This window comes from Schistocerca piceifrons, chromosome 4 (genome assembly GCF_021461385.2).
Source record: "Schistocerca piceifrons isolate TAMUIC-IGC-003096 chromosome 4, iqSchPice1.1, whole genome shotgun sequence".
In the NCBI taxonomy this organism is placed as follows: domain Eukaryota; kingdom Metazoa; phylum Arthropoda; class Insecta; order Orthoptera; family Acrididae; genus Schistocerca; species Schistocerca piceifrons.
The window spans coordinates 264310408-264337903 of NC_060141.1; the positions used below are offsets into that span (position 1 = coordinate 264310408).

The 27496-nt window shown below is 43.3% G+C and overlaps 1 protein-coding gene across 1 annotated transcript in view; it reads right to left on the reverse strand.

The window, feature by feature from the left end:
• The window catches only part of LOC124796263, a 374071-nt gene that overhangs the window by 303039 nt on the left and 43536 nt on the right, over positions 1-27496 (reverse strand). Inside the window, exon 2 of the mRNA XM_047260374.1 lies at positions 26410-26601. Coding sequence (XP_047116330.1) covers positions 26410-26493 — 84 coding nt within the window. The 5' untranslated portion in view covers positions 26494-26601. The remainder of the gene's footprint in view (positions 1-26409; positions 26602-27496) is intronic.

Consider the following 27496-nt stretch of genomic DNA (forward strand, 5'->3'; position numbering starts at 1 on the left):
ATCCAATCTTAGTTGCTTTTTACCATCATCTTGTGGAGACTAAATCTATAGCACAACAATGAAGTAAATAGAACAAGAGAAGATCATGCTTCCTGTCTGGTCAAATCCAACCTAAGTGAGTACAGGAAGGACTGGTGTGAGCAAACACCCTTATGTTGCATGCATGGTGGTGGTGGTTGTTGGGATGTTTAAGGGGGACTAAACAGCTAACGTCATCAGTCCCCCATTCCAAAAACAGGCGAGACATTAAGGCGCAGAGCAGATAAAACCCCAAGGGGAAGGTGACTCCCCCCCCCCCCCCCCCCAGGCACTAAAGAACACAAATTAGGCAACAAACACTACAGACACGAAGACACCAGACAAAAAGAAACGGAATAAAAGAAGATGACCGGAGACTGGTTGACTGACCACGACAACAAAAAAGGGAAAGAGTCAACCAACCGACGACACACTAAAATCTGCAACCAAATACGAGAGACTCGAGGACAAGAGACACACAAAGGGAAAGGAGCAGGACCTCCCTAAATGGAACAATAAAAAGGACTACCACGGATAAAATTTAAAACGTCATCAGCCACAGAGGCATTGTCACTTAAAACCAAAGGCAAAGTGCCCAGGAGATTAAAAGACTGCCGAAGGGTGTGCAGTCGGGGACACTCCAATAAAACGTGGGCGACCGTCAGCCGGGACCCACACCGACACAGGGGGGGATCCTCCTGACGCAACAGATGGTCGTGCGTCAGGTATGTATGGCCGATGCGGAGCCGACACAAGATAACAGACTCCCTGCGAGAAGACCGCAGGGAGGAGCGCCACACATCGGTCGTCTCCTTGACAGCCCGCAGTTTATTCGGGGCTGTCATGCCACGCCACTCAACAGACCACACCCCAAGCACCTTACGGTGCAACACCAGCTGCAGGTCGCGAGCTGTGAGGCCGATCTCCAAAGCTGGGGCGTCGATCGCCCCTTTGGCCAGCCTGTCAACACGTTCGTTCCCTGGGACGCCAACATGACCTGGCGTCCAAACCAAGACCACCGAACGACCAGAAGGGGCAATGGCGGAAACAGACTCCTGAATAGAGGACACCAGAGGAGAAGAGGGATAGCAGCGGTCGATGGCCTGAAGGCTGCTCAGGGAGTTACTGCAGATGACGATGGACCTACCTGAGCAGAAACGCATATGCTCAAGAGCGCGCGAGATGGCCACCAGCTCTGCAGTAAAAATACTGCAGCCAGCCGGCAAGGAGCGTTGCTCAACATGGGCAGCGTGACCAAAAGCGTAGGCAGTGCGACCATCAACCAGGGAACCATCAGTGTAGACAGGCTCACAGCCCGGAAATGAATCGAGGAGCACAAGAAAACGGCGACGGAGGGCCACAGGCGGAACCGAGTCCTTAGGTCCCTGTGCCAAATCCAGATGGACGGACGGCCGGGACAAACACCAGGGAGGCGTAGGTGTACGGACCCGGAAGGGAGGCAGAAGAGGGAATGACCCCAGTTCTGACAGCAGGGACTGGACACGGACAGCTACGGAAAGCCCAGACCTAGGTCGCCATTCGGGCAGATGGAGGACCATGGCAGGGAAAAGCAGGCGACGATTGGGATGGCCTGGCGAGCAATGCACGTGGACAGCATAGTCGGCGAGCAGACGATGGCGGCGAATCCGCAGCGGGGAAATCCCGGCCTCCACCAGTAGACTATCCACGGGGCTGGTGCGAAAAGCGCCAGTTGCAAGCCGAACCCCACAGTGGTGTATGGGGTCTAACAACTTCAACACTGAGGGTGACGCAGACCCATAGGCCAGGCTCCCATAATCAAGCCGGGACTGCACAAGGGCTCTGTACAATCGCAGCAGCGTGCAGCGATCTGCACCCCAAGACGTGTGGCTAAGGCAGCGGAGGGCGTTGAGGTGCCGCCAGCATTTTTGCTTCAGCTGAGTAACATGAGGAACCTATGTGAGCCGGGCATCAAACACGAGTCCCAAGAAGCGGCAAGTGTCCACCACTTCAAGCAGGTGGCCGTCGAGGTAAAGTTCAGGATGAGGGTGGACCGTCCGACGCCTGCAGAAGTGCATAACTCGAGTCTTGGGTGCAGAGAACTGAAAACCGTGAGTCAGAGCCCATGATGCTACCTTGCGAGCGGCTACTTGCAGCCTGCGGTCGGCGACTCTCGTAGTCGTGGAGCTAAATGAGATGCAGAAGTCGTCGGCATACAAAGAAGGAGACACCGACGACCCCACTGTTGCAGCCAGACCATTAATGGCCACTAGAAATAAGGAGACACTCAACACTGAGCCCTGCGGGACCCCATTTTCCTGTATATAAGATGAACTAGAGGTGGCACCGACTTGCACCCGGAAAGAGCGGCGCAATAAAAAGCTTTGAAGAAAAGCCGGGAGCCGACCACGAAGACCCCACTCACGCAACGTGGCGAGGATGTGATGCCTCCATGTGGTGTCATACGCCTTCCGCAGATCGAAAAATACAGCAACGAGATGCTGACGTCGGGCAAAGGCCGTACGGACAGCAGATTCCAGCCGCACCAAATTGTCCACTGCAGACCGGCCCCGACGGAAGCCACCCTGGGATGGAGCGAGGAGACCGTGCGACTCAAGGACCCAACACAAACGCCGCCCCACCATACGTTCGAGCAATTTGCACAAAACGTTGGTGAGGGTAATGGGACGATAGCTGTCCACCGCCAGTGGGTCCGCACCAGGCTTCAAGATGGGGACAATAACACCCTCTCGCCATTGCGACGGGAACACGCCTTCGCTCCAAATGCGATTAAATATCGCGAGAATGTGTCTCTGGCAGTCCCTGGAGAGATGCTTCAGCATCTGCGCGTGGATGCAGTCTGGGCCTGGTGCTGTATCAGGGCAATCGGCGAGGGCAGCGAGGAATTCCCTCTCGCTGAAAGGAGCATTGTATGTTTCAGAACGACGCATGTGGAATGAGAACGGCGTCCGCTCGGCTCGCTCCTTGAGAGAGCGAAAGGCGGGAGGATAAGATGCAGTCGCAGAGCTCTGAGCAAAGTGCGCGGCAAGCCGTTCAGCAATGGCGGCAGCGTCCGTGCAGACAGCGCCGTCCAAGGAGAGCCCAGGGACACCCATAGGGGTCTGGTATCCATAAATCCGCCGGATCCGGGACCACACGAGTGAGGGGGAGACATGGGAGCCCAAGGATGAGACATACCTCTCCCAGCACTCCTGCTTACGACGTGCAATAAGACGACGGGCCAAGGCACGGAGCCTCTTAAAGGCGATGAGGGTCTCGAGAGACGGCTGCCGCCTATGATGCTGGAGAGCCCGCCGACGGTCGCGAATAGCCTCAGCAATCTCCGGCGACCACCAGGGTACAGCCTTCCTCCGAGGGAGGCCAGAAGATCGGGGGATGGCAGCCTCGGCCGCTGAAATTATGGATGTGGTTAAAACACGGACCACCTCGTCAATATCACCCTGTGGGGGAGACTCAATGGCTGCAGCAGAAGTAAATGCCGGCCAGTCTGCCCTGTGGAGAGCCCAGCGGGGCAGGCGCCCAGAAGAACGACACTGGGGAAGTGACAAATAGATGGGAAAATGGTCACTACCGCACAGGTCAGGGTGCACCCTCCAGTGGAGGGATGGGACAAGTCCGGGGCTGCAAAGAGAGAGATCGATGGCCGAGAACGAGCCATGGGCAACACTGAAATGCGTGGGAGCACCGGTGTTCAAGAGGCTAAGGTCGAGCTGAGCCAACAAATGCTCCACGGCCCGACCGCGGTCATCAGAGACAGTCCCACCCCATAGAGGGTTGTGGGCATTGAAATCGCCCAGAAGCAGCAATGGTGGCAGGAGTTGAGCCAGCAGCGCAGCCAAGACATGTCGGGCGAGCTCCCCATCCGGAGGAATGTAAACAGAGCAAACAGTAATAGCCGGCGAGAGCTCAACCCTGGCAGCAACTGCCTCTAAAGGCGTCTGAAGGGGTACTGGCGAGCTACAGACAGAGTGGTGAACAAAGAGGCAAACCCCACCTGACGCTCGTTGACAGGCAGCACGGTTCTTAGAGTATCCCCGATAACCATGAAGGGCGGGGGTCCGCAGTGCAGGAAACCAAGTTTCCTGCAGAGCAATGCAGAGAACAGGGGAATCACTCAGAAGCATCCGGAGCTCAGGCAGGTGGCGGAAATAACCGCCGCAGTTCCATTGGAGAATGGAAGCAGGAAGGGACTGGGAGGGCGTGAATGCGACTAAGAGGCAGACAGCGCTTCAGAGCCAACTGCCGCCACCGGGGGAGAGTCAGCTGAGTCCATAGGAGAGGTCCCCAAGGGTTCCGTGAGGGCGAGATCCGCGGCAGAGGCGAGGATCTCCACCTCATCCCTGGAGCCAGGACTATGTACAGCAGGCAGTGCTGAAACCGCCGGAACGTCCTTCTTCTTGGACACATGCCGTTCCTTCTTCTCACGTCGGCCCTTAGGGTGAGAGGGCTGGGAGAGCTTCTCTGAAGGAGCGTCGGAGGCTGACGACGACGCAGAAGCCCTACGACCAGCAGGTGGCGGAACCTTCAGCCACTGGCTGACATCTGGCTGGGAAGGAGAAGAAACGGAGGAAGGGAGAGCCCCGAGGGACCCCTTCCGCGAGAGAGGAACCGGCGGAGGCAACGCCGGCGGAGAAGGAGGGGGAGGAATCGAGCCTCCCGGTTGTGGAGCAGATGTCACTCCCGAAGTAAGCGTGGGGGGAGTGACAGAAGAGGGTTTGCCCCCCAACTGCTAAGGGGGCAACAGCGGAAGGCTTGCCCCCAGACACGAGGGGGCAGACAGAGATACACGGCCCTGAGGGCCCACTGAAGGCGGCACAGATGAGGCGACAACCGTCGCTTGCGTGGACGACGATAACGTGGCTGCAGCATAAGATGGTCGAATGGAAGCAGGACACAACCTTTCATATTTCAGTTTTGCCTCTCGATAAGTAAGCCGGTCCAGGGTCTTAAATTCCATGATCTTCCACTCCTTATGAAGAACGGGGCAATCCGGCGAGAATGGAGAGTGGTGCTCCCCACAGTTGACACATACAGGCGGAGGTGCACATGGAGAATCGGGATGAGAGGGGCGTCCGCAATCTCGACATGTAGCGCTGGATGGGCAACGGGAGGACATATGCCCAAACTTCCAGCACTGGAAGCACCGCATCGGGTGAGGGACGTATGGCTTCACGTCGCAATGGTAAACCATCACCTTGACCTTCTCGGGCAAGACATCACCCTCGAAGGCCAAGATAAAGGCACCGGTGGCCACCCTGTGAGCCTTGGGCCCTCTATGTACACGACGGACAAAATGTACACCACGTCGTTCCAAGTCGGCTCTCAGCTCGTCATCGGATTGTAACAAGAGGTCACGATGGTAAATAATCCCCTGGACCATATTTAAGCTACTGTGGGGAGTGATGGTAACAGGGACGTCACCCAGCTTATCACACAAGAGCAACGCTCGTGACTGGGCTGGGGAGGACGTCTTGAGGAGGATGGACCCATTCTTCATTTTAGACAACCCCGCCACTTCCCCAAACTTATCCTCCAGGTGTTCCACAAAAAACAGAGGCTGCGTCATAAGAAAGGAGTCACCATCAGTCCTGCTGCAGACAAGGTATTGCGGTACGTAAGGCTCCCGCTTGGCACTAGATCGGCGTCCCTCCCATGGCGCAGCCAACGAGGGGAACGACTGAGGGTCATATTGTGCAGCATCAAAGTCTACTCTACCACGCTTAGAGACGCTGGTGGCCGTGCGACCACCAGCTTGGTGTGATTTATTGCGCTTCATTGCGCCACATCCGCCCAGATGCCACCTACTCCGAACGAGGGCTCTCCCCAAGGGCGCCACCCAGCCAAAGCAACGGGTACTTGGCCGATATCCCGTTGCCTGGAGTCCCCGTGCCCCAGACAAGATGGGCACATACTCCTTGGCATGCATGGGGAGGAAACAGCTCTGGCATCTGTAGTGCGATCCCTGCGTGGTCAGGGGGCTACCACCAAGAGGGTACATGACGACCCCACCACAACGGACTGGCTACCGTGCTGGATTTTAGGTGTTGAAAGGGTCCACAGTTGTAGTAGGCGCTAAGAAGAAGAGTGCGCACAAGGCGAGAAGGAGACAACCCAGAAGATGTTGGGCGTAGTCCCCCCCACACGACAATAAGTAACATGCAAGATGGTGGAGCATGATGGACCAATAGAAAAACATCACGTAAGGTGTCCTTCCCCAAATGGCACGCACTGACAACGGAAATTTGGAAAAAAAAAGGAGGTCAAACCCAAGAGGGGACCATCACAGAAGGCCGAAACGTTTGAGACTCCTTTTAGTCACCTCTTACGACAGGCAGGAATACCGCGGGCCTATTCTTACCCCCGAACCCGCAGGGGGGTGTTGCATGTATATTTTACTTATGTGTTCAATGCTAGCTTGACTCATTTTGAGTTTTTACTATTTGTGTCATTCTGAACTACATCACAGTATTAAAGGTTTGGCAGAACTACACACTGAACGAATTTATGTTTAGTTTGAGGTGGGAATATTTTTCTAACTTTTTGAATTGCATTTGGGCAAGCTGCAACAGTTTGTTCTTCCTAATTTAGATGCTCATCCAAGATTATGTCAAGGTCTTTTACAGTTTATGTCAAGGTCTTTTACAGTTTTTTGAAACAGTAATTGCATCTGAAAAGTATGGGGGGATTGATTCATAAAAACTTCCACTGATTAACTTTCGGTAAGATATGAGGATGATCTGTGACTTCTTAGGGTGTTAAACAAGGTTTTGTATTCACTGAGATACTAAAAAAAAAGTCATCATTTATATTGCACTTGGCAAGAGGACTGTTCTTAGGGCTCACATTTATGTACAAATGGCTAGTATCAGCATATAAGAAGTGGTTAGAAGACTGAGTATCGCTGAATACAACTAGAGAGGCAATGGGCCAAAGAAAGAAACTTGGGGGATTACACAGAGAACATTTTTCCATGGTGACTTCTCCGACCCACAGGTGGCTCATTGATATCTGTTTTTCAAGTGGCTGCTGAACCACAGTTTCAGTATCCAGCAGTGATTCAGATTTTCCACCCAGCCCAGATATCAATATGGAGGAAAGGTCAGAAATACTTGGGCTTCATAACAGGGCTGCAGCTCACTTCTGCAGATGGCACCTACAGAGGCGCAGGCATGTCGCATGGGCAGATCCACTGATGTGAGAATACTAGTACATACTATCGTCCTGCATTTCCTTAGTCTCACTATTTCACTAATGCCTTTAGTAGATGCCATTGATTAGTAGTGTGATTGACTTTGACTGAGTTTATATTTTTGATTCAGATTGCTCCCTGGACTGTTTGTGCATGCTTACAATGACCTTTATTATGATCTGCACTTTGCTTCTGGCTAGCTATTCACTCCCTGAACTCCACCAGCACTGACTAAAGGAATCGCCTGTTTGTTCCACCGGTCTCTGCGCCACCGTCAGTGCAAGTGATCATATACTGTGTTTTACATATGCACAGCAGGAAAGAAAGCGGCAATGAGGATTTTTTCATCGTGAAACTATCCACTGTGAAGCTAGGAGGCTGAGATCCTAAGATGCTGGTGCAAACACCTGCAGCAACAGCAAGAAAACAGTGGAAATTCCAACAGCAGCATCAGAAACTGCTGTTACACCTACAGTAAAACCAATAACATTCTGCAGCTGCAGCATCATTGCTTCTCCTTCTGCCATTCACTTGCTTTAGCAAGGCAAACAAGAGTTGGGACGTGTAGTTACAATATGTTGCTCTTCACTGCAGGGCATGTCAAATAACTGATCCAGAACATCAAAATTCACTCTTACTGTCTTCTAGTAACAAACTGTACAGGCTGTGCAAAACCTATGCCCACTCTTGGACACCAGTAGTTTGAGCTTTTATGATGTTCGTGGTTTACCAACCATTATCACCACCAAACCCACTTAGTTGCAAGTAGACTCAAATTTAATCAATGTGCTAAGCAACATATGAAAACATATTTTGTATTCACTGAGATAGTAAAAAAAAAGTTCGAAAGGTTCTCGGAATCACCATGAGAGATCAGTGCTAGTGCGAATTGTTCGTGTGATATTCAGTGAACTGTTGCCTGTAAACACATGCCACATCAGTGCTCTTGGAAGAGAGCTGTGGGGGTGACGTGGCTCTGTTGTTGTTGCCACGTAGTGATTTGCAAAGATGGAAAAAATAGAGATTCAAGCAGTGATTAAGTATTTTGTAAAGAAAGGTATGAAAGCAAAGGATATTCATGCCCATTTCCATAATACGCTGGGGGACTCTGCTCCTTCATATTCAACTGTTGCCAAGTGGACATATGGATTTAAATTTGGTTGGGAGAGCTTAGATGATGATCTGCGCAGTGGTCAGCCAAGATGTGTCACTACTCCAGAAATCACTGCAAAAGTGCACAAAATGGTCATGGAGGATCACCAATTGAAAGTGCGTGAAATTGCTCAAGCTTGCCAGATATCACCTGAAAGGGTATATCATGTTTTAAGCGAAGAATTAGAAATGAAAAAATTATCTGCAAGATGGGTGGCACAACTCTCAATGCTAGATCAAAAATGCATGAGAATGGACACACCAGAACAATGTTTGGTCAATTTTAGGAGAAACGAAGAAGATTTTTTTGTGCTGGTTTGTGACCACAGATGAAACTTGGGTGCTCTACTATACCCCAGAGACAAAACAACAGTCAAAGCAGTGGAAACATGCTGATTCTCTGCCACCAAAGAAAGCAAAGACAATTCCTTCAGCAGGAAAGGTCATGGCATCAGTGTTTTGGGATGGGAAGGGGATTCTGTTAGTAGATTCTCCCCCCACTGGGCAAAAAATTAGTGGAGATTACTATGCTACCTGCCTGGACAAATTGCAACAAAAGATACGTGAAAAAAGGCCAGGTTTAGCAAGGAAGAAAGTCATCTTCCATCAAGACACTGCGCACCTGCACACATGTGCCATCACCTTGGCAAAATTACACGAACTAAGGCTAAGGTATGAACAGTTGCCACACCCGCCTTATTCACCTGATATTGCTCCATCAGACTTCCATCTCTTCCCAAAACTGAAAATTTTTCTTGGTGGACAAATACACTTCAAACGAAGAACTGAGAGCATGGGTTGACAACTAATTTGCAGACCTGAAGGAAACTCATTTTTGAGATGGGTTCAAGGTACTGGAACATCGTTGGACCAAGTGCATTAATCTACAAGGAGACTACATTGAAAAATAAAAAAAGTTTCAGTAACATAAGTACTTTTTTTCTATTCCATTCCAAGAGCTTTTCAAACCACCCTCATACAAGTGAAAACATACCTGGTGTGGGCTGCTGACTTGCAAGGCTTAGCACACAGGTGTGATTTTTCTGTAATCAGTATTGCACATTGCATGTGGAATAATTAATCCATGATATTGTTATATGTCTCATTCCTGATAAGAGACATAGTAGTTGCCACTGTGTGCTACAATCAAATGACGACATCCAATCAATGTCATCACTTGATTTACCAAACACCCATCCATCTGGTAGTCCATCAAAGTGTGATCATAGACAATACAGTGGTTAGCGATACCTCATCATTGGGAGACGTGCACAAACAGAAGCACTTCATGTGCCGTCATTGTGTCCCAATGTGAAAGGAAGCTCATACAAGTTTCCCCCTTGTGAAAGAGTCCTAGAAAAGTTTGTGCAATAAAGTCATGTCCATATAAAGACCCAAGGCATCAATAGCATTATTGTCCCTTCCATTACATCACTGGTTTATGTACCACAAACTGGGGCATCTAACAAGTGTCTGCCTTTGCTTGTGAGTGGCAGCAGCAGCAGCAGCAGCAAATGATACTTTTCCAGTGCCAATATTGGCAGTAGACAGGATGCAGATGTCCATATTGCTGCTGGACATTAATGAAGCAACGGCAGATTTCTTGTTGGACAAAGGTGCAGGTGTGTGTGCAATTAATGTGGACACATACTGGTGCATCAGCTCCCCACAGCTGTGGTACCCTCAGAGCCAAGTGGTGAAGTACAATGGACAGTTGATTCCATTGCAGAGTCAGACTATAGTCCAAGCTAAGTATCAAAATTAAGCTTGGCAACTAACCTTGTTAGTAGTCAACTCCTGGATGACAAATAACATTTTTGGCTGAAATACTTTTGTGCTTTTTGCTTTCCAATTTCAAGACCGAGTGAATCTAGTTTCAACTGTGATACTATTCACAGAACTTGATATGTTATGTGTGCAAAATAAGCAACTTTACATCAGGTCGTACATCAGGTTTCCATGGCCACATATCCGTAACACAGACAGTAAAGGCTAAGTTTTGTAGTCACATGTGCTGCCTTCCACTGTGTGTGATCAAGTTAGGTAGTTTGCAACACCTGCAACATCATCTAGCCAGTGGGCCACACTCACAGCAGTAGTTCAGAAGTCAAACAGATCACTTAGAATACGTGGGAATTTTAAGTCTACTGTACCATCAAAATTCTGTCAAATGTGCATTGGATGGACAAAATGTAAGAAAAAAGAGAAATAAAAGGTGCGTGTTATTGTAATAGTCCAAAGAAGCCATTTCTAGAAAGTTCTTCATAATTAAGTGTGTGTCTGATGTTAAGAATGCTTTTACTTTTCTTCTGGAAGCAAAAAGCTACAGATGTATTTCCTTGTAGAGGTTTATGAATATAAGTGTCTTTTCACAATAAACATATTAAAAGTAATTGTGTGTTCCTTCATTTCATCTCTCCTTACCTACCCCCCCCTCCTCCCCCCCCCCACCCCGCCCACACACACACACACACACACACACACACACACACACACACAAGAAATAATTAAGAAAATAATAATATAAGAATCTAGAAGGAAGATTCTTATAGCCATCTACTTTTTGTTTGTCATAATGGCACATGGGCAGCCACTATGTTAAACTTCACCTGACAAGATAAGGGTCGGAAATAGTTTCAATCAATTTTGCATAATATTGAAAGTCATAATATTAAAGTCATACTGATTACAATATGAATTTAAATGAGAATAAAAGTTCAAAGCTCTAGCCTGGATCAGTAATATCATCTTTGCTCAATAACAGTGAGACAACAGCTTTCATTAAAAGCGAGATTAATTTCTATTGAAATACTTAAAATCATTTTACCATTCAGTGAGACAACAGCTTTCATTAAAAGTGAAATTAATTTTTATTGAAATACTTAAAATCAGTTCACCATTAAAATCAGGTCAGAACAAGATATTGTCATTATGAACATTGCCACAATATAGTTACATAGGTGGTCGATCATCTCCCTCCATAGAATTGTTTTGTTCTGAGCAATATCGATACAATTTTTTAACAAGCTGCTTGTATGGTATATGCTGGGGGCAGTTTTGTATTGGGAAGCAAACTTCCACAAAGAACTCATTTAATCTGTTTTTGCCATTTCATTGTTACCAGCATATGAAACAAGCTGTTCATGTGAATGTGGAAAAACCCATGCAGAAAATTATTGACACACTGAATTAAAGAAGGGAGCGATAATATAATTGCCACCCAAACATTTTGCATCTTGAATCAGATGATATATGTATTAAATAACTGATGTATGTCGCGATAATTATTGTCTGTTTTCTTTTCCATGTCAACCAAAGATAGGCCCTAATGGAAAAATACATCAATGGAGAGTATTCTTGGCAGCAATAAAGACAACACAAGCACAAAGGAACATTAAATATTACAGCAAAAGAAAAGAAAATAAGATGTGTGTAAGTCATAGTAACAAATCCAGGTAAGGGCAAGAGTTAGTGGATAAGAAGAAGAAGATATGTAGAAGATTTACTAATTGCTATGGCTACATGCGAAGATCATATAAAATTAATATAGGAACTTCTCACAAAATTCACCAGTGCTACAGTGACACCTAATCCAATAAAGTCAAAGTTTGTTAGGACCTAAGTAAAGTTTTTGGGATATATCAAACAAAAGAATAGTTCCTGACCTGAAAAAGCTAAATGCAACTTGTGAATTTCTGCCACCACAAAAAGGAAACAATTAAAAGCTTTCATCGGGCAGGTATCTTTTTTTGCTGGTTTGCGGATGATCAACTGTTGAATAACAAGGAGCTACAGAAACTTTTACATAAAAACACATCGTGGATCAGGATGGCAGAATGCCAACATGCATTCAATAGTACCAAAAATTCTTTAATACAATGTAAAGTGGAAATCAATAATGGGCTAAGTGCCAAAACACTGATTCTGAGTTATTCAGTTTTTTTTTAACAAAAATATTGTAATGGAAAAATCTGAACAATATTTTTTATTTGTTGTGTACAGTGAGAGTGATACAATTATTGCAAAAATGTTTTAAGTTCCCTTCATTTTGTCAATGAAAAAAAATATATTATTCCGAACATACTAAATGCTATACAGTTATCAGCAAAAACGAGGTATGTGCCAATGGAAGAAATCTCAAGTATTTATCAGTTCTTTTAATAATAAATATTTTACAGATACACTACCCTATGATTAAACTCTTTTTAATAATATACTTAGTTTTACAGAGTAAAAGCAATTTTAATTGATCAACTGTTTGAAAAATGTTCTATTATCTGCTTTCAGATATGGTAGCATCTGTTGCAGATCCTTTTTCTTTTCATTGTTGTGACGGGAAAATGAAGTTCTTTATTATATCAGTGGTAACCCCTTTCTTGAAAATATGGTAGGTGCTCCATCCTTCAAGTTCGGTGAACACTGTTCTCGTCTTCATGATGCCAGGAACACTATTTTTCACTTGAATCTAACAACACTTTTTTTTTTTTTTTTATCAAAAAAGTCTTAAAGTCTTCAGGCTGAAGGATAGTAACTGCGAATGGATTGTTAGGTGTCGCATTCTCTGTAAGTTTTACAAGGTCCTTAGGTACTCGACAGCCTTCCAGTCTCTTACGTTTTTCAATGTGGTAAAAATCTCTGTCCATGATATAAATGAATGGCCAGAGACCAAAAATTTATGATTTGTCTCATCATACTTTCCTAAAACAGTTAGATAAATCCAAAGAAAAAGCATAATTTTATTCTTGATCTGTTCAATGCAGTTATGAGAGCAAATGGTAAGCCTCCATTTCCTACAACACTCTGGTCTCCTATGTGCTTTAAGGAGGCATGAAGCAATTTCATTGCTGCCCCTGCCACTCGTACCCTCATGCCACAAAAACATTAGCCCCGTATTGTTGTCGCCAACATGCACACACAGATTGTAGCATGAGAGCTGACGTGAATAATACATCTGACTGTGGTTTAGAGAAGGCAAAGATAACAATTGTTCAAAATGTATCGAACACACAGTCACATCATTATTAGAGAGCTGAGAAGATATAGTATCTTCTTCCACTGCTTCTCTTGCTTTCTCAGGCTTTTTTTTGTGGTGTATTTCTAAAGCAGTTTTTGCTTTTCTGTTGCCAGGTTTTGCCGACAGCTCGACTGATAGAAAGTCACATTTAGAGCAAGTGGTCGATGGAATGAAATTTGCGGGAAATTATTTTTAAAGAATTTATAATAAAACTTACATGTAATTTTGGAGTCTGAATTTCTATCCTTAAAAGTACGGTAAAGCCTGCTGACATTCAAATCTTGGCTCAAATACTCCTTGTTACTATTTCTTCTTCTGTAATGACTCTCATTCCTTAGAAATAAGTTGACAGTCTCCAAAATAAGCTTCTCATCTGCTTCTGTCAATTTATTTCTTTGTGCTTTATTACCCCACTTTTCTGTGAACACTATTTCACCTTTCTTTTTTGCTGACAAGAGTTTCGATTCTGCATTTTTTACTGCGAAAACATGCATAAAAGTTCAATTTTTGGGTCCTGGCCTCCTCAGTTGCGCATAATACTACGGTATGTTGATGATTTTCACTTATGGACCGTCTGACAGCAACTGAATATTCAGTTGCTGTCAGACGGTCCATAAGTGAAAATCATCAACATACCGATGCATAAAAGTGTTCTTACAGACCTTTCCATCTGGTAATGAGTAACAAACTGTAGCTTGCTGCCTGCTGTCATTGGTGTCTTCATACTGACCATGACACCTTCTTTTCACACTTTTAATGATCATCAAACCCATCAAATAGGCGTTTTGTTTCACATGGTCTTTGAGGGCTTTTAACAGAACTTTTCTTTGTTTATATGGGACACAAGCACACAAATGTTTGCACTTGCAGCTGAATTGAAGTAAGACAGGATACATATTTATTTTGTGTGATGGCTAACTAGTAACCTGATAACTAATTCCTTTGTAAAAATTCCACAAAACCACCAAATATTACATAATAACATAACATATTGGTAATGAATAAATAATACACACTTCTTCTGCAGGTTCAGTTTTTCCTTCAACCAACAAGCTTCTACTGTTCACCTAAGATTTTCCTTCACTTCTTAAAAGCTTTCTTTCATCTGAACTGATTCTTCCTTCTTCCTCTTCCTGCATGTATCACTGTGTAGATTCATCGTTTTCACAAAGTACTTTCGTGAGTTTAACAAACAAAACAAACTGACAGTGTGTGGCTGCAGAGAACTGTCACAGACAATACTCTCAAACAATGCCAAAACTTTGTGGCACTTATCCCACTTTAGCCTCTCCTGTGGACTGGCACATACAGCTAATGGCATCTGACAGGCCTTATACACACTATTAGAAATGAGCATAGCAATTATCCCACTTTCCAGGTTGTTGGCAATGACACTTAGTACAGTTTCTTGAGTCTAGCCAAAAAAAAAATTTTTTTGACACACAGCCCGTTATTGATTTCCTCTCTACACATTCAAATATACCAAAACATTCAGATATGACCCAAGACTTTTGTCTTATTATTTATTTATTTTTATTTATTTATTTCTTGTTCCGTAGATCCAGTTAGTGAGTCAATCACAAGGATATGGAACGTGTCAAATTGTACAGGTTTCAATTTAAACTTACAATAAATACAAGGGCAATTCAATGGAAAATTGTACATAGTTTAAGTAAGACATATTATAAATAAAGTAACGGATACAATGTCAGCTAGATAACATAACTACCATTTGACAGAAAAAGGAGTTTCAAATAAAGGTTAAAGATAAGAGCACAAAGTTAAATCAGATATTAGACCTACAAGAGTAAATACATGTACAGCCAATCTGTTGTTACAAAAAGTGCGCTAATGCCCAAATGCACAATAAAATCAATTGAACTACTTCTAGACACAATAAGTTTAGTGATGGTATACATTTTCTTTCAGGTATTCATCCACAGTATAATAAGATTTCTCTGTCAGGTAATCTTTGAGAACTTGTTTAAATTTTGGCAGTTCTGTATGAACACATTTGTTATGTAGTGGTAGAGCATTGAACAGCTTAATGCTGGAGTAGTAAACTCCTTTTTGTACCAGAGTGAGACATTTCATTTCTAAATGTAGATTGTTTTTGTTTCTGGTGTTATAACCATGGAATTTACTGTTGTCTTGGTAGATGGAATAATTTTTGCACACAAAGGTCAGCAAGGAAAAAATATACTGTGAGACAGTTGTTAGGATACCTATCTTCCGAAACAAGTGCCTGCAAGAGTGTCTTTGATGGGCCCCACACATTATTCTGATTGCTTTTTTTTGGATGGTGAAAACTTTTTTTGCAAGTGGTTGGTTCCCCCAGAATATGATAGCATATGACATCAATGAGTGGAAGTAGCCAAAGTAGGCAACCTTAATAGTGTCAACTTCAGCCACTGAAGAAATTACCCGTAATGCAAATGTTGCCGAGCTAAGTTTTTTACATAGATGAAGAATGTGAACCGACCAATTAAATTTACTGTCTATGTAAGCACCCAGGAATTTTGTGTCTTCAACTTTCTGTATTGGTTGATCTCTACATTTTATGTTAATTTCATCGGGATTACTTTGTGATGTATGGAACCTCATATAATGAGTTTTATCTGCATTGAGCGAGAGACCATTTGAGGAGAACCAATTTAAGATGTCATTAAAAACAGTATTTGTAGTTTTTTCAAGATCATGATCAATCAAATCGTCAATTAGAATTGTGGTATCATCGGCAAACAGGGTAAATTTGCTGTTTGTCTCAGAACAAAGAGGAAGATCATTAATAAAGATGAGGAAAAGCAGTGGGCCCAAAACGGAGCCTTGAGGCACACCACATGTTATCGTGCCCCATTCAGACGAGGCAGGTTCTCCAGAAGAGCCATTTAGCATTACAGTCTGCTTCCGATCCTGTAGATATGATTGTAGCCACAAGCCAACAGTACCACCTAAACCATAGTATTCTGCCTTTTTCCAAAGAATTTGGTGGTTTACACAGTTAAAGGCTTTCGTAAGATCACAAAAAATACCCACTGGAGACTTTTTTTGTTAATGGCTTCCAAAACTTGGTTGCTGAAAGAGAATATTGCCTGTTCAGTACAAAGACCGGCACGAAACCCAAACTGATTTTTGCTTAAGATACCGTGGAAGTTGAGATGGTCTACAATCCTCCTGTAGTGTTGTCGTTTCTTTGGATCATTACAAGTCCTGAGAGAACTGTATAACATCCTCTTTGTTCTACAAGATGTTATTATCCCTGTAGTGATCCAAGACTTCTTGGCATTGCCAATATGACTATTTCTAACTACTTTTTTGGGAAAGATGGACTCAAATACAGACATGAATTCATTTACAAATGAATTGTACTTTTTGTTTACATCTGTTTCCCTATAAACTCGGCTCCAGTCTATCTCTTTTAGGCTATCATTGAATTTTTTAAGGCCCTGTTCATTTATTATTCTAAAAGATTTCCAAGAATGCTCGGAACTGTTGCACACACTGATGTAATTGAGCCTAAGCAATTGACCACCATGATCAGAAAGGCCAGTGATTGGATGTACAGTGATCTCATTCCATGTAGACTGATGCCTCCTTTTGTGGATTGGGAGCTTGTCTGTTTCAAACAGACAAAATGCAAGATGGAAAGGATATACAAGTAATAGGTTTTGATAGCTGCATACTCTCACAGTGCAAGAGGTCATACTCTACAACAGAGATCGAAGTCTCGGTAATCGTGTGGGCACTGAAGAAGTTCTGCTATTATGTATATGGCAAATGCATAAAAGTCTTTTGTGACCACCAATTGCTCAGCTTCTTACTATTTTGTAAATTGTTACATGCAGGACTAGCTTGATGGGCATTAGTCTTGCAGGATTATGACCTGGAAATAAACCACATAAACAATAGTGACAATGTGGTAGCAGGTGAGTTACCACAACTGCAACAGAGGCTCCTGAAATTTAGGGAACTGTTGGAAAAGAAAAAGAAAAAAAAATGCAAATATAAAGTGCTGCTGATAACAACAATCAGTGATACAGATTACAATATGCATGCATGTGTCAAAATATGAGCCAACTACAGCAAGCAGAAAAATGGAAAGAAATCTTTCAGAATTTGCAGGAAATCTGGGTAATGAGCTAGCCCAATATTTTAAGAGTGAAGATGACATCCTTTTCTATTGTAAGGAAACTGACGAGAATACTTGGTGTGTTTGTATCACTTTCAATTCATTACAAAGCGTAATATGGTACACACAGAATACATGGGGCACTTCCGCGTACAAAAATGTACACAGAAAATTGCTGGGTACTATTACTTCCCCAACCTTAAAAGCCGGTATACATGCTGTTGAGAATTTGTACCATTTGTCAAAAGGTGAAACATGTAACCATCTCCACCAAAGCAGAATTGCATCCAGTAATACCTACTAACCCCTCAAACTTACATCAGTTGATATATGTAGACACAAACCAATCACCCATTGGGGTGTAGAATACATTATTTGTGTGTTCAGTGACACCTGAGGAATTGTCCAAAATTATAAATAAATATTCAGTGGGTGCTCATGATATACCAGATACTATCCACAAAGCAAGAGCAACATTTATTGAGGATCCAACAGCAGGCATGGTAAATTCATCACTTGAGAGAGAGAGTGGTGTATTTCCAAATAGTCTAAAAATTCCAAAAGAAGGGTACCAAATGAAAAATTGTTAATTATAGGCCAGTTTCAGTTTTGTCAGCCTTCAGCAAAACTATGGAAAAAATCGTCCTTAGAAGATTAACAGCCTTCTTAAATAAAGAATGACCGATAAAATGACTCATGACATGGGTTTAGAGCTGTAAACTCAACCCAGTCAGTAATTTTTGCCTTTTTAAATGAAACACTAACAGCAGCGGATGATACAGGGTGTTTCAAAAATGACCGGTATATTTGAAACGGCAATAAAAACTAAACGAGCAGCGATAGAAATACACCGTTTGTTGCAATATGCTTGGGACAACAGTACATTTTCAGGCAGACAAACTTTCGAAGTTACAGTAGCTACAATTTTCAACAACAGATGGCGCTGCAAGTGATGTGAAAGATATAGAAGACAACGCAGTCTGTGGGTGCGCCATTCTGTACGTCGTCTTTCTGCTGTAAGCGTGTGCTGTTCACAACGTGCAAGTGTGCTGTAGACAACATGGTTTATTCCTTAGAACAGAGGATTTTTCTGGTGTTGGAATTCCACCGCCTAGAACACAGTGTTGTTGCAACAAGACGAAGTTTCCAACGGAGGTTTAATGTAACCAAAGGACCGAAAAGCGATACAATAAAGGATCTGTTTGAAAAATTTCAACGGACTGGGAACGTGACGGATGAACGTGCTGGAAAGGTAGGGCGACCGCGTACGGCAACCACAGAGGGCAACGCGCAGCTAGTGCAGCAGGTGATCCAACAGCGGCCTCGGGTTTCCGTTCGCCGTGTTGCAGCTGCGGTCCAAATGACGCCAATGTCCACGTATCGTCTCATGCGCCAGAGTTTACACCTCTATCCATACAAAATTCAAACGCGGCAACCCCTCAGCGCCGCTACCATTGCTGCACGAGAGACATTCGCTAACGATATAGTGCACAGGATTGATGACGGCGATATGCATGTGGGCAGCATTTGGTTTACTGACGAAGCTTATTTTTATCTGGACGGCTTCGTCAATAAACAGAACTGGCGCATATGGGGAACCGAAAAGCCCCATGTTGCAGTCCCATCGTCCCTGCATCCTCAAAAAGTACTGGTCTGGGCCGCTATTTCTTCCAAAGGAATCATTGGCCCATTTTTCAGATCCGAAATGATTACTGCATCACGCTATCTGGACATTCTTTGTGAATTTGTGGCGGTACAAACTGCCTTAGACGACACTACGAACACCTCGTGGTTTATGCAAGATGGTGCCCGGCCACATCGCACGGCCGACGTCTTTAATTTCCTGAATGAATATTTCGATGATCGTGTGATTGCTTTGGGCTATCCGAAACATACAGGAGGAGGCGTGGATTGGCCTCCCTATTCGCCAGACATGAACCCCTGTGACTTCTTTCTGTGGGGACACTTGAAAGACCAGGTGTACCGCCAGAATCCAGAAACAATTGAACAGCTGAAGCAGTACATCTCATCTGCATGTGAAGCCATTCCGCCAGACACGTTGTCAAAGGTTTCGGGTAATTTCATTCAGAGACTACGCCATATTATTGCTACGCATGGTGGATATGTGGAAAATATCGTACTATAGAGTTTCCCAGACCGCAGCGCCATCTGTTGTTGAAAATTGTAACTACTGTAATTTCGAAAGTTTGTCTGCCTGAAAATGTACTGTTGTCCCAAGCATATTGCAACAAACGGTGTATTTCTATCGCTGCTCGTTTAGTTTTTATTGCCGTTTCAAATATACCGGTCATTTTTGAAACACCCTGTAAGTGACATATATATTCAGGAGGATTTGAAGTGGGAGCTGCACCTTCACAATCTAAAAACAAACTGTCCATTTTTGAAAAATAATGTAATTGTATAGATAAAAAAATCTATTCACCAAGTGGCAGCAGCAGAACACACATATAAAGGTGTTAAAATTTGCAAGCTTTCGGAGCCTGTGGCTCCTTCTTCTGGTAGAAGGGCTGAAGGTGAAGGAAGAGGGTGAAGGAAAAGGACTGATGATCCTTAGGTACACGGGCAGAGTTAGGAAAAGTCACCCACAACCTCAAGTCAGGGGAGATTTACTGGACCGGCTGAGAAGGAAAGACTTGATTGTTGAGGACTACACAAAAAACTGAATACACACACACACACACACACACACACACACACACACACACACACACACACACACACACACTTAGGATTCTCACTCAAAATACAAAGCTACTCACTGGTGGTGACAATGTATCATTGCAGTATGCAGTTACTACTAATGTACAGAATAAATTTCTTGGTAAATTCTACAATTTAAAAAAAAATTAAAATACAGGAGAAGATATCAGACTGGTACAGAAAGCCAAATACAGAGCTCACTGTAGATCTGTTTCTTAAAAAGCTGAAAATACTACCATTATCTAATTTGTATATTCATGAAAAGCCAAATACAGAGCTCACTGTAGATCTGTTTCTTAAAAAGCTGAAAATACTACCATTATCTAATTTGTATATTCATGAAATACTAATTTTTACAAAAGGGAGCATCTTAAAAAAGAAAACACACTCAAAAATAACTATGGTCGTGTAAGTGAGTCGTGCTTGTGTAGATCTGTTTCTTAAAAAGCTGAAAATACTACCATTATCTAATTTGTATATTCATGAAATACTAATTTTTACAAAAGGGAGCATCTTAAAAAAGAAAACACACTCAAAAATAACTATGGTCATGTAAGTGAGTCGTGCTTGTGTGAATGTGTGTGTGTCAGTGGTTCCGAACGGGTGGTCCGCGGACCCCTGGGCTCCGCGAGTTATGCCAGAGGGGTCCGCAAGATGCTATTTCAATAAAAAATATAAAAAATATATTAAATATATTTTGCATGATAACAGATTTTTTGCTTTGGCCGCTCAATATTTTTTCAATAATGAATATATCAATGTTTTTTCTGAGTACCAAAAACAGAAAACATATAAAAAGACTCTTAATTTGACTTTTTTAGGTACTAGATATTGTGATACAACAAGGTACCAATCATGCTCGATGAGGGGGTCCTCGAGAAAATTTTGTTGGGAACCCCTGGTGTGTGTTACCTGCTTTAGAAGAAGATCTTTCAATTGAAAGCTAATGTGTTAAGCAATCTTTTTGTTGTGCCTGTCTGCAAGTCAACATCTCCTCTATATGGCGAGTAGTAATCTAGCCTTTTCATAATACTGTCATTATTCCATCCTGGATTTTCCAATGTTCGATAGCTATGATATACTAGTGTATGAAATTAGACAGAAGATGAACCTACACATAAACTCAGTAAGTACAAATTTTTGCGAAAGAACCATATATCATACTGGCGTCATGTTATACATTGATGGAAAAAAAACTGCAGTACTAAGAAGGAATTGTGCGACAAACAAAAGTTGGTAGGCATGTTTCTACATCCAAAAGATGATGTCTACTTACATTTCGTGGTAGTCACATAAGAGTAGCGTTAGTAGTGCCACTATGAGGATGCAATTAAGATTTGCTTTAAATACAACGTGTAACAGCCATGAGCGTTAGTTACCTCTGAGGCTGGATGTGTTGCGTTGATGCTAGTCATGAAGCCTTTAAGGTGACAAAGCCACCATTATCAACACCTCACTGAGTTAGATTGAGGTCATGTAATAGGGCTATGAGAAGTTGGAAATTCATTCTGCTATATTGCAGAAAGACCTGGCAGGAATACAGCCACTGTAAATGACTGCTGGCAGTGGTGGTCACAAGAACGTATGAGCACAGTAAGACCAGGCTTTGGACAGCTACGTGACACTACCGAGAGGGAAGACCATCATGTTTGGTGTAAGATTCTGGCACATCATACTGCATCTGCAGCAGCAATTTGAGCAGCAATTTGTGCAACAGTTACACAACGACCTGTAACAAATCGATTACTTCAAGGACAGTTCTGAGCCAGACATCCTGTAGCATGCCAAGCAAGAGCTCATTGGAAGGCAGAGTGGAAGTCTGTTGTATTTTTTGATGAAAGCTGGTTCTGTCTTGGTGCCAGTGACGGCCATGAGTTGGTTAGAAAGCAGTCAGTTGATGCTCTGCAACCAAGCTATCTATGTGCTAGACAAACTGGATCTACACCTGGGGTTACGGTCTGAAGTGTGATTTCATATGGCTGCAGGATCACTCTCTTAGTTATCCCATGTAACCTGACTGCAAATTTGTACATCAATCTGGTGCTTCAATCTGTTGTGCTGCCATTTGGTAACTGTATTCCAGGGTGTGATTTCAAAACAGGATAACACTCGCCCACACACCACTGTTGTAACCCAACAAGCTCTGCACAATTCAAGCACATATAGGACATCATCAGACAACTCCTGCATCATCCACAAACAGAATTAACTGTCCCTGTATTGGCCATCCAAGTGCAACAGGCATGGAACTTCATCCCACAAACTGACATCTGGTACCTGTATAACACAATGCATGGACGTTTACATGCTTGCATTCAAAATTCTGGCAGTTACACTGGTTATTACTGTACCAGCATTTCATATTTGCAATGGCTTATCTCACACTTACATTAACCTGTGATCTTGTAATGTTAATCACTTAAATTTGTAAATATGTTACCTAGACAAATGAATTCCCAAAATTTCAGTAATCTAAATTCATTTATTTATTTTTTTCTTATGTTGTGGTTTTTTTCTGTCAGTGAATAACTACATGCTTTCTTACTTAAAACGCATACCAACATTAAATACATTCAAGGCACTTGTTTTATTCTTTCTCTTGCGGAATTATTTTAATAGGAACAAGGGACCAATGACCTAGCAGTTCGGTCCCTTCTCCCTCTTTAAACAAACCAACCAACCAACATACAAGGCAATGTTAAAACAGTTCTTGCTTGACCACTGCTTCTATTCTGTTCCTGCATTTCTGGATCATCATAGTAAGTAAACCTCATTTACCAAATACTGTTAATTGTATATTATTTCACTTCATACTATAATTTACTTTGACAATGTAGGAAAAGACAGATTGCTACTTACCACAAAGAAGACACAAGTTGCAGAAACGCACATTTAAAAGGCACTCACATAGTTTTTGGCCACAGCCTTCATCAGTAAAAGAGACACACAAGCCATTCACACATACAAACAAGCACACCTCACACATACATGACCACCACCTCCAGCATCTTGGGCCAGAATGCAACTACCATGTGGGATGCAAGCAGCAATCTGGAGGTGGTAGGGAAGGGGAAGGGATAGTAGTGTATGGGTGGGGAGAGAGACGAATGCTGCCTAGTGGAGTATGCAGGGACTAGATTGCCAAAAGGTGCAATGTCAGGAGGTTGTGGGGCAGGGAGGTGGGGAAAAAAGGAGCAAAGAAACAGACGAGTGGGGAAAGGTGGGCAGATGCATTGGCAGAGGGCTGGAAATAACAAGGGTGGGAGATGAGAATGGGGAGGAGATAATAGGACAGATGGGGTGGAAACTGTTGGGTGGAGGGCATTAGGACAGTGTGTTACCATAGGTTGAGACCAGGATAATTATGGGAGTGGAGATTGTGTTGTAAGGATCGCTCCCATCTGTGCAGTTCAGAAAAGTTGGTGATGGAGGAAGGATCCAGATGGCACAAGTAGAGGAGCAGCCATTGAAATAAAGTGTGTGATGTTCAGCTGCATGTTGTGCCATAGGGTAGTCTACTTTGTTCTTAGCCACAGTTTGGCAGTGGCCATTCATCCTTGTGAACAGCTGGTTGATAGTCATACCAACATAAAAAGCTGTGCAATGAATGCAGCAGAGCTGGTAAATGACACGGCTGCTTTCACAGGTGGCCCAGCCCCTGATGGGGTATAATAAACCTGTGACAGGAGTGAAATAGGAAGTGCTGGGGGTGGATTGGGCAGGTTTTGCACTTGGGTCTTCCAGAGGAATATGATCCTTGTGTCAAGAGGTTGGGATTGAGAGTGGCATAAGGATGGACTAGGATGTTGTAGAAGTTGGGTAGGCAAAGTAACACTGCTTTAGGAGGGATAGGAAATATCTTGGTTAGGATGCTCCTCATTTCAGCGAACGATGATAGGTAACCAAAAGCCTGGTGAAGGATGTCGTTGGGGACAATCCTTTGTGGCTGGTTCTTGGGGGTTGTGGGAGGATTGGGGGGGGGGGGGGGGTATGAGGGGAAATGGCATTGGAGATCTATTTGCAGACTAGGTCTTGGGACTAGTGCCTGTCTGTGAAAGCCTTAGTGAGATCCTCAGCATACTGGACAAGGGAGTTTTTGTCACTGCAGATGCACCGTCCCTGGGTGGCTATGCTGTATGGAGGGCATTTTTTCATGTGAAAGGGATGACAGCTGTCAAAATGTAGGTACTGTTGGTGGTTGGTGGATTTAATGTGGACAGAGGTGCAGACGGGGCCATCAGAATGGAAGTGGTCAACATCTAGGAAGGTGGCACGCTGGTTTGAGGAGGACCATGTGAAGCAAATAGGGGAGATGGTGTTGAGGTTGCGAAGGAACAAAAGTAGAGCATCTTGGCCCTGAGTCCAGATCATCGTGATATCATCAATGAACCTGAACCAGACAAGGGGGTTTGGTGTTTTGGGAGGCTTGGAAAGTCTCCTCTACATGGCCCATAAGAAAGTTGGCATAGGAGGGTGCCATGCAGGTGCTCACAGCTGTGCCGTGGATTTGTTTACATACCTACCCTTCAAATTGAGAAGTACTGGTGGGTTACGGTAAAGTTAGTAAGGTGTATGAGGAATGAGGTACAGGGTTTGGATGTTGGGAAAGGAAGTGTTCAATAGTTGTAAGACCAGTCATGAAGGATGTGGGTGTAAAGGAAGGTGGCGTCAACATTGACAAGTAGGGATCCAAGAGGTAAAGGGGTGGGGATGGTGGAGAGTCGATGAAAGAAGTGGTTGTTGTCTGATGTGGGAGGCTAGATTATGGGCAATAGGTTGGAGGAGATGGTCAATGAGGGCTGAAATTCTTTCAGTGGGAGCACAACAACCAGCCACAATGGGGCGTCCAGGATTGTTGGGTTTGTGGATTTTGGGGGGCATGTAAAAGGTGGATGAGCGGGGTGTCATAGGGGTGAGGAGAGAAAAGGATTCAGAGGAGATGTTCTGGGAACGGCATAAGACTTTATGCAGAGATTGGAGTTGTGTTGGACTTCTGGGATGTGATCACTCTGGCAGAGTTCATAGGTGGAGGACTCAGATAACTGGCATAGGCCTTCTGCCAGGTAGTGACTGCAATTCATAACAAAGAAATGCTTCCATTTTAAGGATTGAGAGAAGGAGAGTAGTTCTTTGACAAATCCAGGATGGTTAAATTTGGGTGTAGGGCTAAAGGTGAGGCCTTTAGACAGGACTGAAACATCTGTGGAGCTGAGGATTTTGGTGGAAAGGTCTCTATTATTTACTTTATGTTGATCATGTAGTCTCACTTAATAACTAGTGCTATCATATGTAGAAGCGATGCAGTATGTCAGTTTATAGTAATATGTACTTTGGTTGTGTTGATCATGTGGTCACAATGACTACTGTAATCAGAAAATTAATTATTATTACCTTGTATCAAATAAAAAAATTAAAATAAAATAAATATTTTGTGGCAAAATAGATAAAGATCTGAGGAAAAAACTAGGCAAGTGTTTTTTTTCTGAAGTGTCACACTCTATGGGGCAGAAACATGGACACTGAGACAATAAGATGAAAAAAAAACTAGAAGTATTTGAGATGTGGATGTGGAGGAAAATGGATAGGATAAGGTGGATGGAAAGAGTGAGTACAAAAAGTGTTGGCAAGGGTTGTTGAGTGGAGAAGACTGCTGTGGGTTATAAGAAAAAGGAAGAACTGGATGGGACATTCGTTGAGATGGGAGAGCTTGCTATCAGATGCTTTGAAGGTCTAGTTTATGGGAGGAGTTTGAGAGGAAGGAGGAGCTACATGTTGACAAACAACGTAAAGGGAAGCAGAAATTACATGGACCTGAAGAGGATTTTAGAAGACAGGAGGGCACAGGGAACTACTGTATGAAAACCTGCAGTTAGGCAGAACACTAATGATGATAACTTGTGTATTGCCAAGGGGAAAATAATATAACTCTTACTGCACTATCAGTAGTTATATTGGCAAAATTTGAATTAATTACACACACACACACACACACACACACACACACACACACACACACAAACACTACAATTACAAAAAACAAATAATATGTCCCGCCTTTTCCATCTGAACATGTTAAATAAAATTTTAGAGGCTTCAAACATAGGTTCATAATATCATATAAAATCATAATTTAAAAAAAATTTCGAAAAACATTGTGTACCACAGAAGAAACTTTTGTTGACTTACCCAAATGGTGGAACTTCCATTTGCTTTCTGCATTTTGCCTATGGAGCTGAGATACGAACATGAAGAAGTCACTTCGCAATTCATCAAAATAGCAGCACACAACTTTAATGGATCTGATTCTCACAGTAGGTACTATACTTTCTTCCTCAACCTCTACTTCGTACTGTCTGCACTTCTGATGTGCACAATGTTCTATTCAGAGAAATGCAGAATAGCATTAGCATTAAATATGAATGTAAATAAAATGCCAAGTTTACACATATTCAAACATAATGCCAACATTTCACATATAAAACATTTAATTACATCTGGACACATTCAACAAATACTTTCCCTCACAGACAGAGACAGTTGTTTTAAAAGATTTTCAGAGCTGTCTTAGTATTCTAAATCTGCATGCATACTCTGCAAACTACGGTGATGTGCATGGCAGAGGGTACCTCCCACTGCGTCACATTAGGGTTTTTTCTCTTCCACGTGTATATGGTGTGCAGGAAGAATGATTGCTTAAATTCCTCTGTGCTCATGGCGATCAAGTCAAATATTTTCTTCGCATTTGCTATAGGAGTGATACACAGGAGGATACAGCATATTTCTAGATTCCTCACTTAATATAGGTTCTTTAAACTTTTTGAAAATTTATAGCATAGCAAAAGCAGACCGCATCAGCAGGGTGAGGGTGGTGGTGGTGGTGGTACATGACATAACAAAAAAGGCTCCACCCCTTTACAAATCAAAATAACAACTCCATCTCCTTGATGTAATGAAGTATTTTCAAACTGTCACAAAAATTTTTAGAATAATATGAAAGAAAATGATAACTGTCATCTTCCCGACATTTTAGATGTGAAGATGGCACAATTCATACAAAATTGGTCACCACTTCAAGAAGAATATAATAATTCCAATCCCAAAGAAAGCAGGTGTTGACAGATGTGAAAATTACCGAACTATCATTTTAATAAGTCACGGCTGCAAAATACTAACGCAAATTCTTTACAGACGAATGGAAAAACTAGTAGAAGCCGACCTTGGGGAAGATCAGTTTGGATTCCGTAGAAATACTGGAACACGTGAGGCAATGCTG